Source organism: Cupressus sempervirens, chromosome 10 (assembly GCF_028749045.1).
Source record: "Cupressus sempervirens isolate cs-2001-9-10 chromosome 10, ASM2874904v1, whole genome shotgun sequence".
In the NCBI taxonomy this organism is placed as follows: domain Eukaryota; kingdom Viridiplantae; phylum Streptophyta; class Pinopsida; order Cupressales; family Cupressaceae; genus Cupressus; species Cupressus sempervirens.
In genome coordinates this window covers 9,488,148-9,509,905 of record NC_143127.1, presented here as the reverse complement: position 1 = coordinate 9,509,905, position 21,758 = coordinate 9,488,148, and the positions used below count along the sequence as shown (strand labels likewise).

At 35.5% G+C, this 21,758-nt stretch overlaps 1 protein-coding gene across 1 annotated transcript in view; it reads left to right on the top strand.

Moving 5' to 3' along the window:
• LOC149532301 (plastidal glycolate/glycerate translocator 1, chloroplastic) overlaps window positions 1–17,072 on the top strand; it is a 44,437-nt gene extending 27,365 nt beyond the window's left edge. The window contains exons 7-8 of the mRNA XM_089807255.1: window positions 13,996–14,125; window positions 16,747–17,072. Coding sequence (XP_089663381.1) covers window positions 13,996–14,125; window positions 16,747–16,897 — 281 coding nt within the window. The 3' untranslated portion in view covers window positions 16,898–17,072. The remainder of the gene's footprint in view (window positions 1–13,995; window positions 14,126–16,746) is intronic.
• The last annotated feature ends 4,686 nt before the right edge of the window (window positions 17,073–21,758 follow it).

The following is a 21,758-nucleotide window of genomic DNA, read 5'->3' as shown; positions in this document are numbered from 1 at the left end:
ATAATCTTGCACTTTTGTTCATTGTGACAGTTTAAACCGAGTTCTTTTTAGACCTTGTCAAGCTCTTCAGTATGAATCGAGTTGTTCCTTTGGTGACCGAGTTCCATCAGTGTGAACCGAGTAGTTCCTTTGGTGATCGAGTTCCATCAGTATGAACTAAGTTGTTCTTGTGCTGATTGAGTGTTTCTTTGATCACTGAGTGATCCTGTGTTGTTGATGCTCGGGTCCTTTGACTGAGTTGTCTGTGTGTTTGGTTCTCAATTGGAGCTGACTCTTGTATTTAATTTAGATCATGAATTTAATGATAGGATCTTGTCTAGGGATGAGGTTAACCGTTTTGAGGTCGGCCTTTCTTTGATATAATGTTCTAGAATCTTTTGTAAGACGTTTTGGCAAGTATAAGTAGAGGTATTTGGTTTAGTTTTAGGGTAGGACTTAGAGGATTGGGACTCAGAGCAGATGTTGCAAGTTTGAAGTTGAATATAGAACTAAGGGTTATATTTTGTATCTGACCGTAACCTAGAAGGCCTTACAACTGGGCATGTATGCTAAATATTTGATGAATCAATAAAAGTACTTGTTCTCTCTCTCCTTAGTGTTGTTTTTTGTGTTTTTCTTCCTTTGTGTTTACTCAACAAGGTGGTTGGATAGTTGGGTGCACTTTTGGCCCTAGTTGCTTCATCCCTCCTTGCACCAGGTGGTATGAGCTCGAGGTTCATCCTTGTGAAGATTGAATTGTGTAGAACCTTAAGTTGATTTGGTTGTATGGTAGTAGATCTAAAGATTTGACTTATAACTTGCAGACGGTTATGATCTTGCAGGAACCTAATTATAAAGATGGTTCAAGGTAGAGGAAATGTTGACAATGCCATATTGGACACATTGAGACAAATTGCAGCCAGATTAGATGATGTGGAGCCAACCCAGAGGAGAGGAGCACATCTTTATGATGTGAGTCATGATGAAGCAATAGCACCAAACCCTAATCTAGAACCTGAAGAAGATCAAGATGAGGAAAGTTTGTTGAGAGTATTGTTTAGGGCACATTCAAAGCCTACTGTAGAAGTTGTTCCTTATGATGGAAAATTGGACACCAATGTTGTGTTAGATTAGATCTTTGACATGGAGAAGCTCTTTGAGTTTGAAAACACTCTTAGCAATAGGAAGGTGAAAATTGCAGTTACTAGGCTGAAAGGTCATGCCTCACTGTGGTGGGAGCATTTGCAAATTGATAGACAAAGGAGAGGAAAGGAGAAGATCAGGACTTGGCTGAAAATGGTGAACAAGGTAAAGACAGAGTTCCTGCTGATTACCAAGTTAGCTTGTCGAGAAAAATGAAAAATTTGAAACAAAGGGACATGACTGTGAAGGAGTATACTGAGGAATTCTATAAATTGGACATTAGATTGGGACATGTGGATAATGATGTTGAGAAAGTTGCAATGTACCTAAATGGATTGAGATTTGAAATCCAAGATAAAATAAGTTTTGTGAAATTGGAAAGTGTGGAGGAAACATATCAATATGCCTTGAAAGTTGAGATCTTGACAAAGAAGCATGAACAAAGGCAAAGAGGTAGAGGTGGAAGATTCCAGAGAGGCAGAGGTAGATCTCATTGAGGAGGCAAATCTGAATGGAAGAATGATGACAAAGGCACGATTGAGTGGAAAGGTGGTAATTCTTACTGAGGAGGTACTAGTTCTTACCAAGGAAGAGGTAATTCTTATTTTAGAGGTGGTTTTCATGGTGATTGTTTCAAATGTGGCAAAGAAGGGCATAGATCTTTTGAGTGTAGATTCTTTGGTGATAATGAACAAGGTAACAAAAATGCTATGGTTCAAGGAGACATTGAGGGTTCACCAAGTGGACCTAAGGCTAGAGAAAATTTGATGGTGAGAAGAACTTTATGTAATAAGGGAAGTGATGAGAAACTTGTTCTAAGGAGAAGTCTTTTCAAGACTAGATGTAAGATGGTTGAAAAATGTTGCAAGGTGATCATTGATAGTGGAAGTTCTATAAATTTGGCATTAGAAGAGTTGTTTAATAAGTTGCAGTTGCAGAGGCTGAAGCATCCTAAACCATATCATGTTTCATGGATCAAAGATGAGCATAAGATATTGGTAAGTGAACAATGTATTGTGAAGTTCAAGATTGGACATTATTTTGATGAAGTTCTGTGTGATATTATGCCTATGGATTGTTGTCATATTCTATTGGGTAGACCTTGGCAATATGATAGATATGCTATACATGATGGAAGATTGAATCAATATACTCTTTGGATGAATGGGAGAAAGAATGTATTGTTGCCTTTGATTGAAAGTCCAGATGAGGTTAATTGTACTACTGTGAGAATTTGCATGGTTAATAGAAAGCAATTCAAAAAAGAAGTGAAGAAGAATCAAGTTTGTTTTGCCATAATTCTGAGGAGACTGAGTTATGCTAGTCATAACCGAGTGATAGACGGTGACAACCGAGTGGAAGACCCTAGTGGTAACTGAGTGACAACAAAAGTTGGTACTATTGTTCGAGTAGCAGAAGAAATTGCCAATTTGCTAAATAAGTATAAAAATATTGTTGTAGAAGATATACTTGATGGTTTACCACCAGTAGGGAGTATAAGTCATTGTATGGACTTGATTCTTGGAGCTAATTTACCAAATAAAACACCCTATAGATTGACACCTACAGAGAATGAAGAATTTAATAGACAAGCACATGAGTTGTTGTAGAAAGGCTTGATTAAGGAAAGTTTGAGTCCATGTGCTGTACCTACTTTATTAGCACCTAAGAAGAATGGAGAATGGAGAATGTGCATTGATTCCAGAGCTATTAACAAGATCACAGTGAAATATAGGTTTCCTATGCCGAGGATGGATGATATAATGGATTGTTTGAGTGGAGAAAAATATTTTACCAAGATTGATTTGAAGAGTGGTCATCATCAGATCAGAATCAGAGAAAGTGATAAATGGAAGACTGTTTTCAAGACAAAAGATGGTTTGTATGAATGGTTGGTAATGCCTTTTGGTTTGACTAATGCACCTAGTACTTTCATGAGGTTGATGAATGAAGTTTTCAAGAGATTTTTGGGTAAATTTGTGATTGCTTATTTGGATGATATTCTAATATTTAGTAAGACTAAGGAAGAACATCTTGAGCATGTTAGACAAGTATTACAGAGATTGAAAGAGAAGTTAATGATTAATCTGAAAAAAGTGTTCCTTTATGAAAGAGGAGATTCTGTATTTGGGATTTGTGATTTCAGCTGATTGTAAGAATGGATCCGGAGAAGGTTAAAGTAATTTTGGAATGGCCTACACTTGAGAATGTGGGCAAGGTAAGACTATTTCATAGTTTGGCTAGTTTCTATAGGAGGTTTATAAAGAATTTCAGTTCTGTTTGTAATACTATGACTGAGACAATGAGAGGAGATAAAAAGGATTTCAAGTGGACACATGGAGCTGATAAGAGTTCTGAGACTTTGAAACAAAAGGTTGCTGAGTTATCTGTATTGGCTTTACCTGATTTCAATAAAGTAATTCAATTTGAATATGATGCAAGTGGCAATGCAATAGGAGCTGTGTTGAGTCAAGAAGGTAAACCTGTTGCTTTCTTTAGTGAAAAGTTGAATAATGCTAAAAGGAAGTATTATGTGTATGATCAGGAGTTTTATGCTATTGTTCAAGCCTTGAAGAAGTGGAGATATTATTTGATTCCTAAGGAGTTTGTGTTGTATATTGATCATAAAGCTTTACTGTACTTGGGAAGTCAACATAAATTGAATCAGAGACATATGAAGTGGGTTGAGTACTTGTAGAGTTTCACATTTGCGATTAAGCATAAAAGTGGAGTTACTAACCGAGTTGTTGATGCATTGAGTAGAAGAGGTTCTTTGTTGACCAGGATGAAGGTTGAAGTTCTTGGTTTTGATGAAATGGAAGTGTTGTATGATACTGACCTTGATTTTTGTGAGGCGTGGAGAGAGTGCAGAGGACCAAAGAGGGACCAAACCTATCAGATCACATGAGAAAGTATGACGAGTATTTCATTCAAGAAGGCATGTTATTTAAATGAATTCAGTTTTGTATACCAAACAATGCTATGAGAGTTAATTTGATTAAGAAAAGTCATTGTGGTGGATTGGCTAGACATTTTGGAATTGATAAGATATTGAGTTTGCTGAAGGATAAGTACTATTGGCCACAAATGTATAAGGATGTTTAGAAGTTTGTAAGGAGTTGTGGAGTTTGTCAAGATGCAAAAGGAGCAAGTCAAAATACTGGTTTGTATACACCTATTTTTGTTCTTGAGAAACCTTGGAGTGACATCAGTATGGATTTTGTTCTAGGATTACCTAAGATAATAAAGGGGTATGATTCCATATTTGTTGTTGTGGATAGATTTTCTAAGATGGCTCATTTCATACTATGTAAGAAGACATCAGATCCTAAGCATGTTGCTGAAATTTTCTTTAAAGAGATTGTTAGATTGCATGGATTACCAAGAAGTATTATTTCTGACAGAGACAATAAGTTTGGTGGTTATTTTTGGAGGACTTAGTGGAAGAAGATGGGTACTAAGTTGAGATTTAGTTCTACATTCCATCCATAGACAAATGGATAGATAGAGGTTGTGAATAGAAGCTTGGGTAATTTGTTGAGATGTTTAGTTGGAGATAAATCAAGTAATTGGGAGCTGGTATTGGCACAAGCTGAACTTGCGTATAATAATTCTGTGAATAGGAGTATAGGGAAAACACCTTTTGAGATTGTTACTAGAATGCAACCTAGAGGAATATCAGATTTGCAGGATGTTGCTGGTGAAGAAAAGAGAAGTGTTGCAGGGGAAGAATTTGCTGATTTTATGGAGTCTTTGCATAAGGAAGTGAAGTTGAGGTTGGAACAAAGTAATCAAAAGTATAAGGAGAATGCTAATAAGTCTAGAAGACATCATGTTTTTGAAGTTGGTGATGAGGTGATGGTTCATTTGAAGAAAGGTAGATTTCCTATTGGAACATATAGTAAGTTAAAGATGAGGAAGTTTGAACTTTGTAAGATCTTGAAGAAGTTTGATAGTGGAAATGCTTATGAAGTTGAGTTACCTAATGACATGGATAAATCTTCTATATTCAATATTGCTGATTTGCATAGTATCATGAGTCATATGATGAAGTTGTTGTATTAGATGATTATCCTAAGAAGCAAATTGAAGAGGTTAAACAGATATTGGATTAGAAAATTGGTAAGAGCACAAGAGGAAAAGATTACTATGAGTATTTGGTGAAATTGAAGAATAGACCAGTTGAAGATGCTACATGGATTTCTCAATTTGAGTTGGACTCAGCTCAGGTTGTGACACTTGCATGATTTAGGAGAATCATTTCTTCAACCTTGGTTGTCTGATGTAAGAGCATCCTAGGTTGCCTTATAATCTTGCACTTTTGTTCATTCTGACAGTTTAGACCGAGTTCTTTTCAGACCTTACCGAGCTCTTTAGTATAAACCAAGACATTCCTTTGGTAACCGGGTTCCATCAGTGTGAACCGAGCAGTTTCTTTGGTGACCGAGTTCCACTAGTATGAACCGAGTTGTTCCTGTGCTGACCGAGCGTTTCTTTGATTGCCGAGTGATCTTGTATTGCTAATGCTCGGGTCCTTCTTTGACCGAGTTGTCTATGTGTTTGGTTCTCAGTTGGAGCTGACTCTTGTATTTAATTTAGATTATGAATTTAATAATAGGATCTTGTCTAGGGATGAGCGTTGACCATTTTGAGGTCGGCCTTTCTTTGATGTAATGTTCTAGAATCTTCTATAAGCCGTTTTGCCAAGTATAAGTAGAGATATTTGGTTTAGTTTAGGGTAGGACTTAGAGGACTGGGAGTCAGAGAAAATGTTGCGAGTTTGAAGCTGAATATAGAACTAAGGGTTATATTTTGTATTTGGCTGTAACTAAGAAGGCCTTACAGCTGGGCATGTATGTTGAACATTTGATGAATTAATAAAAGTACTCTCTCTCTCTCTCTCTCTCTCTCTCTCTCTCTCTCTCTCTCTCTCCTTGGTGTTATTTTGTGTTTTTCTTCCATTGTGTTTACTCAACAAGGTGGTTGGATAGTTGGGTGCGCCTTTGGCCCTAGCTGCTTCATCCCTCCTTGCACCAAAAGCAGACCTGTGGCTGGCAATCTTGTACATAAGTAGGTTAGAGGTTCTTGTTTGAGGAAGTGCAAGGTAGATCCATGAAGAGCAAGGTAGTGAAAGAAGTGTCACCCATGCTACACAATTACAAGGTAGTTTAGAAGCAATTGGATGGTTAGGTTTATTGAAGGTTTGTAGTTTTAAGGGATGATCAACTGCAAACTTGCTAGGAGTTGTATATTGAGTTTGACAATGGTGATGTAATAATTGCATTTGTTAATCTAGTGATATTCTTCCATGTTGTGTTATGCTTGTTAAGTTTGTTTGTGCATTTTCGTTGTTGCTTACTCTAGTTACAAGGTTAGACATCTCCCTTGGAGATTCTCTAATCTTGGTTGTGTCAAGTGGTATTAGAGATGGTTTTGTTGGTTGATTGCTGCAAGCACTTGGAATCTTGTGCTTGACTTGCATCTCTTGTTGTTGTGGAGTGACATAAGATGAGGTTCTGATCTAGATCAATCGAAGGCAAATGCAAGTTGGAAAAAGAAGGATTCATAATTGGAAAATTGAGATCACACTTGTGAACCTAGTTCTGGGGTGGTAGAAGATCAGATCTGACCTACAACTGTGGAGGTTGAACAAGAAGGATTGGTTGGTTGGTGATTTTGATATGCTTTTTGGATACCAAACAAACCAAATTACTTGAGGCATATTGTCTATGTTGGTGGATTGCCGAATCCGATTAGAACAATCAACACTTGTAATCAGATCGCAGAACTTGAGGAATTGAAGATTGGCATCTTGGTAAACATGCTGCCTAGAAGAATGACTTCTAGAAGACTAGAGAGGATAGTGGAATATTTTAGAAATGAGATGAGGACTGAGATTCAGAATGCTTAAGTTGGGGCTAGGAGAAACCTTGAGACCGAAGAAGAATGTGAGGAAGCAGCTGAAGATCTTGAGACATCAAAAATTGATATTTCTGTTGAAGAGGAAAACTTGTTGAGAGCTATGGCATAAATGGGTAAGTGTCGTAGAATAGATGTCGCATGCTTTTTTGTTTCTTTACATCGAGAAGAATTAATAGATTGGATTGACATGCTAGAGGATTACTTTGAGTTTTAAGATTTTCAGGATCCATAGAGAGTTAGGTTAGCACAAACTAAGTTGAAGGGTCATGCTGACTTATGATGGAAGGATTTGTAGAAAGATAGGGAAGATAATGGTGACTCGAAGATAACTAGATGGAGGGTTATGGTTTCTAGACTTAAAGCTAAGTTCGTACTGAAAGACTACAAACTTGAATTATTTAAGAGGTTATAGAATCTAAAGTAGAAAGATCTAATAGTGAAAGAGTACACCGAGGAGTTCTGCAAGATGACAATTAGGTCCAGGCACTGCGAGTCATCTAAGGAGAAGGTGGCTAGGTGTGTTAATGGTCTAAGACTTAATATTCTGGATGAGTTAAGTGTGTTGAGGATTAGTTCAATTGAAGATACTTATCAATATGCCTTGAAGGTAGAGGATAAGTTGAAGAGAAAGAAAATTACCCCTAGGGTTAGGTATAAGCTAGTTGATAAGGTGAGGATGAACTGGTGAGTGAAGATGAACCTATCAAAAGAATCTGGGAACAAATAGAAGTAATGGAGAATTCAAATGCACTTATAGTTGTTTCTAATGTGGGAATGTTGGTCATAGGGTTTTTCAATGTTTGAGTGGTTCCAAGGGTAAACAAAACTTAGTAGCACATGAAGAACAAGTGGAGAAGGATGAACTGATTGAAAGAGAAGCTAAACCTGAGATGAGAGAGTCTCAGATGTTCAAAAGAGTTATGCTAAACAAGAAGGAACCAGAGCCTATGCAAAGAAGGCAATTGTTCCAAACTATTTGCAAGTCTAGTGGCAAATTGTTGCAAGGTGATAATGGGTGGAGGTATAAGTAATATTGTATATGAAGAAATGGTGGAAAAATTGGGATTGAGAAGACCCTAGCACAAAGAACTAAAACTCGAAATCAGCAAGGCCTACTCAAATCGTAAATCACCTATGAATTGCCTATGAATCGGCAAAGTGAAAAAACCCTTGAAATTTAAAGATTTTAATGATTTAAAACATATTTCATGCACCTTTTATTGAATATAACTTAAATACATTATAACATCATCAAATAGAAGCTAAAGCCAAACATACATAAGCAAGGAACATAAACAATAAATCCATCACATATGTAAAAAAATTGGTGATTTTTACCAATTTGACAATTTTTGGGGCCGATTTTTGACAAAACAACCGAGTTAGGTGATTTCTGGCGATTTATGAGAAAAAATCACCGAGACAAGTTATCGAGTCACAAAAAATCGCATGGGCTTGCTCGAATCACCAAAATCACATGAATCACCATGATTTTTGGTTCTATGCTCTAACATCCTTTTCCTTATGGGATAAACTAGTTTCAGGATGATCATATGGTAGAAGTGAAAGGACAATGTTGGGTTAGTTTCAACATTGGACCTTATCTGGATGAGATACTTTGTGATGTGGTTATATGAGTGCTTGCCATGTTTTGTTGGGTAGACCTAGCAATATGATGTTGGTGTTATTCATGATTGCCAAAGGAATTTTGTTTCTATGATCAAAGATGGCAAAAGGTGTACTTTACTTTCTTTGAAGGATGAAGGAATGAAAACTAAGAAATTGAGATGAGGACTTACACCTTAGGCAATCAGATTGTTTTGGATCAGAAGGTGATGGATCTACAATAGGTGGTTTGATAAGATTTCTAAGGTTGAGAAGTTACTGAAGGATTTGATAAGAAGACATGAATCGGTTAACTTGAAGATTGGTGTGAACCGAATGTTACAATAGGTTACCAGAAGAGATGGTATTGTGGTGTTAGATGAGTAGCATAATCTCAAGAGTGGATTGAAGACTAATGTGCTATATGATTTTAGAGGTGGAGTTAAATGACAAATGATGTAGTAGATATTAGTTGACTATTATACTGATGACAAAGGAAAAGATACATGGATCAGTAAGATTCATTTGAGGAGATGTTGGAGCAATGGTAGTAGTTGTGGGATACTTGATGGAGGAAGCTATTTATTAAACACTTGCATCAATAATAGTAGCAAAAATTGTGTGGAGAATTGAAATGATATTGGTTATTTGGAGGGAGAAGACAAGTGGGTAAAGAATGTCCATGGCATCTACATTCTGAACCTTGTCAAATGTTCATGGAACATCATCTATTCACTTGGGGTGTCTGATGCAGGATCATCCTTGGGTTGTTGGCAATCTTGCATCACCCAAAAATATTTCCTTTTTTTTTTTTTTGGTTTATTGTTCATTTGGGCATTTTTCTTGTTGTTTTAGCTTCTGATCGATCTAGTGGGCTCGTTTCCTTATGTAATCCGTATGGTGTGGTCTAGGCATCATAGAGATCGTATATCTAGCTTCGCATGGTGTTTCGATGTTTCTAGATAAAGTTATCGTAAGATTGGTCTGGTCCTATTTTGGCTTTCTTGTTCTAACGGCCAAGTTGGCGAGATGCAGCTTGCAATGGAGATTCACGACATGTGATGCATGTTGGTGCATTATTCAATGTTGTAATATGTTTCCTTGATTCTCTTGTATGTTCGCATGACCCGATGTATTCATTTGATGATTACTCTTATGGTTTGGGTCCTAACTTATTTGTTGTAACACATTTCCTTTGCTTTGGGATTTAATGATCGGATAAACCGACCTATGGTTGGCGATCTTGTATATAATTTAGGGTTTTAGGCAGTGCAAGGTAGATCCACAAAGAGCAAGGTAGTGGAACAAGTGGCACTCATGCTACATGATTGAGAGTTATTTTAAAAGCAATTGGATGGTTAGGTTTGTAGGGTTGTAGTTTTGAGGGATGATCAGTTGCGAACTTGCTAGTAGTTGTATGTTGACAATGGTGATGTAATAACTAATAACTACATTTGCAAGTCAACTTGATAATGATGTAATGATATTCTTCCATATTGTGTTATGCTTATTAAGTTTGTTTGTGCATTTCCATTGTTGCTTACTCCAGCTACAAGGTTAGACGTCTACCTTGGGGAGTCTTTGATTTTTCTTCAGCTAGTGGGATGGGAAGGGGATATTTTTGTGAAGTTTGAAGGCCCCTAGATTCGAGGTATACATCCCCATGCAAGGCTGATTTTCCATTAATTGATTCACTCGCTCTTAACCTTGCAAGGGCCATTGCCTCTTGATCCCATCCATCAAGGAGTGAAGGATTTTATTATTGGGGCAGGCTTTTACCAAAAAAGCCTCTACATTGAACTGCTGTGTAGCTCAAATTTGTTCCTTTTGTTAGAAATGAATAAGATCTTATTATTGGGGCAGGCATGTACCAAAAAGGCCTCTGCATTGAACTGCCAGGTAGCTCAAATTTGTCCTTTTGTTAGAAATGACTAACCTTTTTTTTTCCCACACCATCCATTTTTTTGATCATGCCAAGACATGTATCCACATACAACAGCCATAAATTGCACCTTTTCATTGCTGCCATTCCCAACATTAAATCTAGACACAAATGCTTGGGCTTAATTGGTTTCAGTCACATGCCGTCCTTATGTTTTTGCATATCTATGCCTATGTTACACGATGATGCATCCCCTATTTTTGGCCCTCTAGGAAACTATAAAAACCCTCAACATGCTATATCCTTAACAAACATCAATTTGCTTTTGCTAATCAATAGTTTGATATTTTGTCAATCATTTGGTAGGCAAATTATTATCACTCAATAAATAATGCTTTAAATTCACAACCAGATGACCACAATTTTAATTGATTAAGTCTTTATCAATTTGGACAAATGAACACCACTAAACAATTCAAAAGTAATTCTATAATTGATGGCAATGCTACTAATATCCAATTTAAAAATTGACTTTTGGAAATTTACAAGAATGCATTAATGAACTTGGAAATTGACTTCTAATAGATGAAATATGGATTGCAGCTCTCAAGAAATAATCCAGTTTACTCGTAGGTTTAGAAATACATGCTCCTCGCTTATAATTGTAGGTGCTCTAAAACTTGATTGCTGCCCTCCAATTATTGATTGCAGCCTTCCACAAAGTTTGAAATCGCTACCAAATATAGGGACAATAGCCATGGTACATTCCTCTTTAACTGTGCCAAACAATAGACAATAATGACATTCCAAATCACAAATTCTCTAGCCACAATGAAATTCCCAATTACAGTACATAACAGTTGGAAAATACTTTAATTTAATTAAGACAATTCTCAGAATTAATTAACAGTACCTCAACTGTGAATTACTAGGCACTTCTTAATTCCTAACCCTTATACTTCAGCAAGGGCAAGAAAATCGGCAAACTTAGTAACTCTTCGCAGACAACAAAGGAAAATAATCAGTCAGATGCTTTACTTATCAAATGGGCTCATGTTTATAATCTCCAAATGGCACAAAGTTTCCCAAATGAACTTCACTTAAGAAGCTTCCCACACACAACATTAAAACATAATAAAGTGCCATTATAAACTAATTTATTAATTGCTTTTGGGTCTGAAAATGACCTTTTCCACCATAATTTCATATTCTGACATGTAAGGCCACTATTTCTTATTCCCATGATTTAAAACTTTTCGTCCTGGTTCTTGCGAGCTATGATACTGAGGTGACCAACCAACAATACTAACAAAAATAGCAACCTTAGCGTATTTAGATGAATACTAATAATAAATTACCCGTATTGCGAAAACAACTGAAGAAGCATCAAAATCGAAATTTGACAACACCAAAGTGATCTTGATGATGAAGGACAATGAATGAACCTGATGGGATGACTTACTATAAATAAATGCTCCCTCCAAGATTTTTGGAGCCCAAACCGAAAGCTCGAAATAAAAACTAAGAGCATCCTCCAACTCCTCTGACTCAACTTAGCTCATTAGATGCAACGAATTGACTTACTATAAATAGTAAGTCCCTCAAACGGAGCCAAAACACACCATAGGCTGTTGAAAAGTCTATAACCACACAACTAAGACCCTCAAATCCTACTGTTAGCTCATGAGGGTCGCAATGGTGAATTGACTTGGCCAATTGTAGGAACCTGCTAAAAATGGGGACATTACAGAAAAATCTAGGAAGTGTGCTTCCCATCCCTGTCCTTGAAACATCGGAATGTTTTGAAATCAACACAAGCCAATGTTTTCCTTAAGACAGAAAAGTTACAAATCCAAGTGGGCTTTGATGTTAACTAATGGTTCTTAAGCTGGCACTAAATTGAATGTGTGTTTCATGAACGCTTCAAAATGTTAGAGTTATATATATACAAGTCAAAAGAACTTTTTAACTTATATATAAAACTTTTAACTATGCAATCAGAATGTCTTGTTTGAAGCCTGCAACTCCTATATATATATTTTGATATATTGAAACACCCACACAAACACGTTTTAAAATTTGTTTGCTGCTATCCCCTACTGTATTTCCGTTCCTGTCCCTGAAATGTCGTAGAACATAGAAATATGGATTAATAATTGTAATAAGTGTCTTGTTCCACAAAAAGGCTGCCCTCATTTGGCTGAAAATTCACCTCAGATATGGCACTTATTTTACTTTTTTTAAAATTATTTATTTATAGGTAATGAGCCAAAGCCTAGATAAATTATTATTTGTTCAGATTAATTATAATTATATGTGAAGTTCAAGTAGATTCAAACCCAAGACCTCCCTGATGAGAGGCTTACAAGTTACCGTTATGCTATAGGCTCTTGCCTGGCACTTATTTTACTTTATTGTATTGCAAGTGTAACAGGTGTTTGTTTTGCAGTGATCAGTCTCATTCATAGTGTAATACTCTCTCCCAAATATAATCCTCATTAAGTTGTATCTCAACTTGTTGGCAGAGGAATTTATGATTGATATTGACACAAATGTGAATATCTGATGAGCTTCTTCAGAGGTAAAATAATGCAATTTAGGCGATCCCCTGGTCTAAATATTAACTTTTCCCTTGAAATAGAGACTGAAGGATATTTGGTGAAATCTCTAGGTAAACAGATCCTAAATAAATGCTTAGTGGTTATTGACTAACCAAGGCAAACGCATAGCAGATATTGGCTCACTGAGTTAATGAAAGTGCCATACGGGAATTGAAATAGCACAATTATGCAAATTCGGAGGCTTAGTTGCTGTATGCCTTTAAGTTCTGTATCAATGATTGAATGACGTAACAAAATGAAAGATCTGGGTGAACGTCTGGCTGACTAGTCAATAATATTATTGATTTATTGTAAGTGTCCTTTATTGTTTTTAAGCCTAATGGAATTTTGGTAGATGTTACATGTCTTATATCGTATTATTGTAGTTAGACTGCTACTTGAAAACCGTGAAGACTCATGAAGTTGTAATGCCCAGTTAAAATATTTGTTAAATTTCGTAGAGATAGGATCAGCATTAAAAAAATGAACACGTTTTTCACTTATTTTTCTATCTTGCTGTGAATTCTGGTTGCTTCTTATAATCAATGAAGATGGAACCTTGGCCTGTCTACCTAAATACGTTTAAGTGTTTTGTATAGAAAAGAGAGGTGGTATGTTTTTGAACTTTGTTCTGTGTGAAGCTTTGCTCCAATGCAATGCATGTACTATAGAGTCCTATTCTGTCATCTATAAATGTCGATATAGAGAACATGGTATTAGGTTTATACTTATTTATCTGCTCTTTCATTTTTCATGCATTGAAAATTAGGTATAGATAATTTTCCCAATCATTTTACACTTCATTTTCTATGATAAGACTTAAAGGTAGGCAAATTGATCATGGCATAAGTTGTTTTATTGCAGCTACAAACCCTTCCCTTACAGCAGCTGTTGTGGTGCTAACGGGATTGATTGGAGCAAATTTTGTGCAAACATTGCTTGACAAACTTGGTCTTGATGATCCTATTGCACGGGGAATGGCTACAGCTTCCAGGTCACAATCTACATACCCAGCTTAAACATGATATTCATTATTTTATGTAATTATCATTTTCTTGTCAGCATTTTAATTTTTTTAGTGAGACTGTTGATTGTTAACAGACATGAGTACGTTAAAGAGAGTATAACAATCAATAAATGGGTAAAACAGTTGAACTGGCAAAAAGTCATGCATCAATAGCCATGCTCTTAAGATTTTCCATCCTATAATTGTCTTCATGATATAAATGAATGAAGGTAAGTACAATTAGAAATCAGAAATGAGATAAAATAAACTGTATATAATTCAATGAGAATGCAAAACATACAATGCAAATTGATATATGAGATATTACAAGATACGTTGCTTATCTAGGCAAGGTGAGAGATTACGACAAGTGCCATAATCCTATGACACGTGACAACTAACATAGCCAAATAATAGATGACCTAGGCCAAAGAAATAAATGAGATAGGGTCTCATTGACGACAAAGACTTCTAGAAAGATTCCTAGGACCTGAGTAAATTTACAATTGTGAATAGCACCTCCTAGGCGAACTCATTATGTAAAATACCATTTTCATATCAGCACCTCACCCTAAGTGCAACTTAAGTCAGTACATAAATGCATAATGATGATGTATCGCAGTAGGCAGGCTTGTTGAGGTACTCATGTAGAAATACAATCTTTCAAAAATGGAGAAAAGGAGAAAACCTAGTGGGACAAAATTCCTCTCCTAAAGAGAGAAAAACTTGAGAAAATAGCTCTAAATACGTAGAGTTTTTTGCAAGGAAAAATTAAAACTACTAAATTACTAATGGAGTCGGGGGCATATTGGAGAAACTTGCTAATAGTCACTGTCCATCAGATTTAACACACTCTTGATTGATTGCCATCAAATTTAATATAGTGCCAATTGATGATTGTTTGGCTGTCAAATTTAATTTACTTGACCCAAAATGCTTTGAAATGACGACTCCCTACTGGATCTTGGAATGAACCTCCCTCTTTAAACTCTTGTGATCTGGAGTAAAATTTGTCAACCTCAATTGCTCTAGACTCCATGGTGAGCTTAGAATGTCTCTAGAAAGCTCAAAAAATCTTGGCATTGCAAGTCAAAATATGATCCCCATCAAAAATTGATATTTTCTCCACACCTTTTTGATTCTCCAGATCATCCAAGGATGTGAGAGAAGAGCATACCCATGTTCTTTGAAAAATACTAGCTCTACACTCCTTTTTTCTAAAAATATGCCAACCCACTACTCACACATGTTCTGATAACCTGTAAGATCTGTCTAAAAAGTGTACCCAGGATTCAAACGAATGAAGGAAAGAAAAATAGAAATCAGAAATGAGATCTAGAATAAATTATATTCTATTCTATGAAAATGCAAAGCATTCAATGCAAGAGATATAAGATCTTATTGGATAACTTATTTATATAGGCAAGGTGAGAGATAGTATTAGATGAAATCATGACAAGCTTCTCAATCCTATAATATGAAACAATTGACATAACAAAATATGGAATGACCTAAGACACAAGAAGTATATGAGATAAGGTAAGATCTCATTGACATCTAGGATGTAAATTAACGTGTGAATAGGACCTACTAGGTGAACTATTTATGTAAAATACTTTATTCACACAAATAGAATGTAATAGCCCAGATTGTGTGCACTGAAGTAACTTGCACTAAAGAATAACATAATAGGAAATATGCTGCAAAAAATTGAGAACAATAAATCACTCTGACAGGGCAAACCTCCAAATATCTCCAATATGAACACAATTCACAATATGATGGTGATAAATTAATGACTAGCTCCAATATTTACCCTTGCTCTGGATGTCACCTAGGCTGACTCAGATACCTAAATATAACATCTAGAATGACCTAATTAACTAAATAAGAATATAATAGTAATCACCTAGTTAAGAGTTAAGGTAGCCACAAGCTGACCACTCATAGTCACAACCTTTGTATACTACAGGACTAAGGGCCTAGCAGCTTGATGTGGCACATATGTCTAAGTACAATGACGTGGATAAAGTGACACAGAATAAAGCAGACTGCAGATAATGTCCACATCGCTAGAATAGGGAACTTACAATAGAGCTCAAATTTTTAAATCATATTTTTGTGTTTAGAGCAAGAATCAAGGGCAAAACAAGAATGAGAACCAACATCTGCTGTTCATAGAGTTTCCTCTTCCTTCACCACCAATGTTGAAATATTTGTGGACTTCCATGACTGCTTCGTAGCCATATCATTCAAAATCATTAAGTCCTGTATTGATAAACGTCATGTGCATCTAAAATCATTTTTTTGCTCTATGGCCATAGCAATAGGTATTCTAGGCTATCTTCTTCCTATTTGCTTTGTTACCATCATTGTACTCATTTAACTCAAAATGGTGATTTGATCTTTTTTCGGTAGTTACACTTTGCTGGTTGTCCTCATGAGAGTTTGCTGAGTTATTATCTGTTGTGAGAAATGCTTAGTTTGCTTAAGTTGTTGAAGTGTGTCTTTCTTTTTCAATAAATGCCGGGGGTAACAACACATTTTTATTTGGGTATATAAACTGTTTTAGATAGAATCAGTTAACAGTAGCTGTTGGTGTATTTCAGCGCTCATGGGTTGGGAACAGCTGCACTGTCAGCAAAAGAGCCAGAAGCCCTTCCATTTTGTGCTATTGCCTACGCTTTAACTGGCATATTTGGGTCGTTATTGTGTTCCGTTCCAGCAGTGCGCCAAAGTTTACTGTTTGTTGTAGGCTGAGGCTGAGAACACCTGTAAGCTTGGATTGGCATTAGGCAGTATGTACATATGCAGTATGATTCATCTTCAATTTTCAGTGTAAATTAAAAAAACATGTTGGCACGTCTGCAGAAAGCAGATGGTTCTGTATCAAAATACGATTCATTTTCATAATTTTATTCAATCATTTTTACTATTTTGTTGATTTAATTTTGTTATTCTTATTTCTGGGAAATCTTAATTAAAGTGGGACATATAGCGCGCAAACTTCACCAATGCAGTGGCAAAATGACAGTTTGGATGTAATATATCTTACAATGGCTTCATATACGCACTGCTTTGATGCTATAGTAATACACGGTCACTATAATATTTCGACTCTATGTTCTTACATTTGAATTGGTTAAATCATAGATGTCAAACTCTGAGTACTCTGTGAGTTCTACTCTGATTTTTTCGTTGGGCGAGTTTTCACAAGTTTAACTCATATTTCTATAGGAACAAAAAATAATAATTTGTTAGTAAAAGTATTATTAATGCATTTTTCACATTTTTCACATGTTCTGATAACCTGTAAGATCTGTCTAAAAAGTGTACCCAGGATTCAAACGAATGAAGGAAAGAAAAATAGAAATCAGAAATGAGATCTAGAATAAATTATATTCTATTCTATGAAAATGCAAAGCATTCAATGCAAGAGATATAAGATCTTATTGGATAACTTATTTATATAGGCAAGGTGAGAGATAGTATTAGATGAAATCATGACAAGCTTCTCAATCCTATAATATGAAACAATTGACATAACAAAATATGGAATGACCTAAGACACAAGAAGTATATGAGATAAGGTAAGATCTCATTGACATCTAGGATGTAAATTAACGTGTGAATAGGACCTACTAGGTGAACTATTTATGTAAAATACTTTATTCACACAAATAGAATGTAATAGCCCAGATTGTGTGCAATGAAGTAACTTGCACTAAAGAATAACATAATAGGAAATATGCTGCAAAAAATTGAGAACAATAAATTTTGGTCTTGTAGTCTCCTAGTAGTCGGAGTTTGCAAACTATGAGTTAAATCAAGTACATATTTTCTATCTAATTTATGACCATAATTTGAATATCTTGCACTAATCAAGATATTGTTGCTTAAAAATACCTTGCATTTTTTATTAGAAATTAGGCCATGGAAAATTGACATAGTCTACCTAGCAGAATATATGCACCTTGATGTGACCTTTTTAAAAATTGTTAATAGAGTTAAAAAATAACGAAAAAACAAAATAATATAAAACATATAATATTATAAATAGTTTAATAACACAAAACACAAATTTAACGTAATATTATTTTGTTACTTATTTTACATTATTTAAGTTTTTTGCATTGTATTTTTACTCTATTAATAGTGTAAAAAATGGTTAGATCAAAATGCATATATTCTTCAAATAGACATTGTCTTGAAAACTTGTTTGACTATACTTCGAAACCCTTATTTTAAGGTTAGAACCAATTACATATCAATTTACTATAAAACTGAAACATCATGCAAGTTATGGCTATCTTAACTACTTGAAGGTTAAATCTGTGTTAAATCAAACTTATGACAAGTATCTGAAAAATCATTATGCATGGTTCAATAATCCATATGACTAGACACTCAGGTATAAATTAATTATAGAACACCAACAATTGTTAATGATATACTACATGAAATGCAGTTGTAATGCAAATCCATTGCTTAGTTCAAAATCAATTAGGTGAAGAAGTCCAAGAAAAGGGAGTAAAGGTTGCTCGTAGCCGAGAGGTATAAATTTACAATTCTTGCTTGTTGTTGCAAAAAATTTGCTACATCTCATCGCAATCATACAAAATCCTCACTTTTTCTATCTGAATGAATGAAAGATTTGACTAACGCCCATAAGGCCAAATCGACCTATAGATCTCACAACATAACACACACCTTAGACTAGAGTGTCATAACTTCCTCTTTAATTATGTGTTATATATATAAAAAAACAATATTTTTGGACAAAGATAATCCCTTTGCCCAAACAAAAATTACATCAAAACCAAATAAGTTTTTAGACTTGTACATAGTCATGCTACTGTGTTAAAATGGTTTTTTTAACACTAAATTACACTGGGGCATAGGGTAGCCTCAAAAAGATATATTTCACTATTATGTGTCAATCCTATAAAAAAATATCATCGACTATTGATCACCTAAGCATTGACTTTCTCAAGAATTGTTTGATCTATAATGCAATGGTCACATAAAATCCTTTGGGAATCTAGGACCTAATTTCTTCTCCTCGTGACATAGACAAAGAAAATATAGATTCTACCAAATGAAAATAATGTTTAGCTCATATCATGATTATTAATTTTTTAATGAGGCCACATAGAAAATATCTTAACTATAGGAGGATATAAATGGTTAATGCATTCTAAACTATATATGTGTTTTTTTGTTTTTTTGAGCTTTCAGTAGTTTGGATAAGGGATTGAAGTCTTTGGAAAAGAAAACATCAAAGGACAATATTATTTTAACTATTTACATTCACTAGATTTCTACATGTAAGCTAAATCATATAAGCATCTTTGACTATGCTTAGTATCACAATTTAATAATCTTACTTTATATGTGTGCCTATACTTGGCTTAGAGTTGGAATTCACTAGGGTAGGGAATGTCAAATTTCGTAGTTCATTGCAAATCACTCACATACACACACACATGCATGCTCGTGCACACACTATTTAGATCAGATTGAAAAGATCATTGTTGAGGGAGATTGTTGAAACTAGATTGAAAGAGGGAGATTGTTGAAGAAGACTATGTGTTTCAATCATTAATTTGTCATTGATGTCAAACTTGTTATTTGCTGGTAAGACAACTACTTATAAGATTTAAGTACTATCACTTATTTGATTGATGAAGAGGATTTGATCAAAAGATGTAACGATAACACCTAGAGGAAAGGTTGACTTATGATTATGTAATGAAGTACAAGAATCAATTAAGACAGTGATGACATAATGTATTGATAATCTGCTTAAGGATACAAAGGCTGGTTACACTAGGAAAGTTTAGAAGAACAAGTTACACAAAGTTTGTATACCAAGCTAGACCGAGTGGATGGTAGGTGCCAAGCAAAGACAGAGCAAGCCAAGCAGAAAATTAATTGGAACTAAGTAAAAGTTCATTCTAGTGTATGCTGAGTAGAACAATGAATGTCGAGTAAAGTTTAGTTGATGCCGAGCACTAGTAAACTTTAGTTCGTGCTAAGCAATTTCACAATGGTTGCCAAGCAACATAGTAGGTGTCGAGCATCAAAAGTTTGATAATGCCGAGCTACTGCATTATTCAAAAGATGGTGAATTCGATGGATCTAAGCCGACAAGTTTGTTTTCTTAGATTATGTGAACTAGGTGGAAAATAAGGTTGATGAATTGGTGGCATAGACTTCAAGGTAAATTGGTTTTAGGCGAATTCAAAGTGGATTCTAGGAGAAGTTTTTAGAAGAGATATGAGATATGGGGTAGATACATTGTATCCTACTTAATCCATCCAAACCCTAAATTGGGCGATGGAGAATGAGCGGCAAAATATCTTAATTTCCTATTTATAGGAATGGCTAGTCATGAAGCAATGTTGTCATGTGCGAGAAACTAAGGGAGACAAGGAATCAAGGGTTTTTCTTCATCAGGTGACCTAAGAAAAGAGTTTGCAATGGCATGTTAAGCAAGAAGGCTTAAGGGTATGAATACTTGAAGGGTGAACAAGCTATCAAAGCTGCAAAGTATGAAGGTCAAGCATAAGTGAGGATTGAACATAGATTTGTAATCTGCAAATGAAGTTGTAAGTTGTGTTAGATAAAGCCTCATTGTTACTCTCTAACAATTGTATTAGTCTAGCATACATCCTTTGGATTAAGGTTGACCTAACAGTCATTTGTAAATCCTTTAACCGGGTGACATTCCAAGTGAATGGTCTAAAGTCCTCTAACAAGACTCATTCCTAATAGGGTGATTGAAATCCTTTAACAACATCACATTTAACAGTGTGTATTGTAACCTTTAACAAGGTTGGCCTTTCATAGGGCATCCCTTTAGAAGAGTGAAAAGAGTAGCATGTTACTGGTGGTTTTTTTCAAATTGGGTTTCCACATAAATCATTGTGTCAAGTGTCTTGATGAATCTGTTATGTTTCATGTTTTACATTTTTGCAAAGTTGATTTGACAATAACCTACAAGTTTTAAGTGATTGCATAATCTTATGGATGCATGCATGATGAATAATGTTTTATGGGTTCACTAAGCTATGAAAAGTTTTATTTATACATTTGGACCTTGGATAACTAATTCACCCCTCCCTCAGTTATTCAAAAGTATTCCACTCACATGTGCACAAACATGCCCACATGCATTGTACACACACACATGCACCCATGCCTGTACATGCACGCATGCACACATGCGCGCGCGCGCGCGCACACACACACACACGTCTATGGCCACTTGCACACGTGTACACATGCACACACAAACCCATACATACATGCGCACACACACACACACACATGTACACACAAACCCACACATACATGTATGTGTACACACACACACACACACACACACACATGCACACATGCATACATACACACACATGCACACACAGATAGACACACATGCCCACACCCACACCCACACACATGGGCACATGCTCCCACATACATCGATAAGTGCACATGCTTGCGTGTGCGTACACACATAGATGCCCACACACACAAAAACACATGAATACACAAAATCCTCAAACCAACATGAATCCTTAATTATGATAATTTGAATAGAATCCTCTTAGGCTGG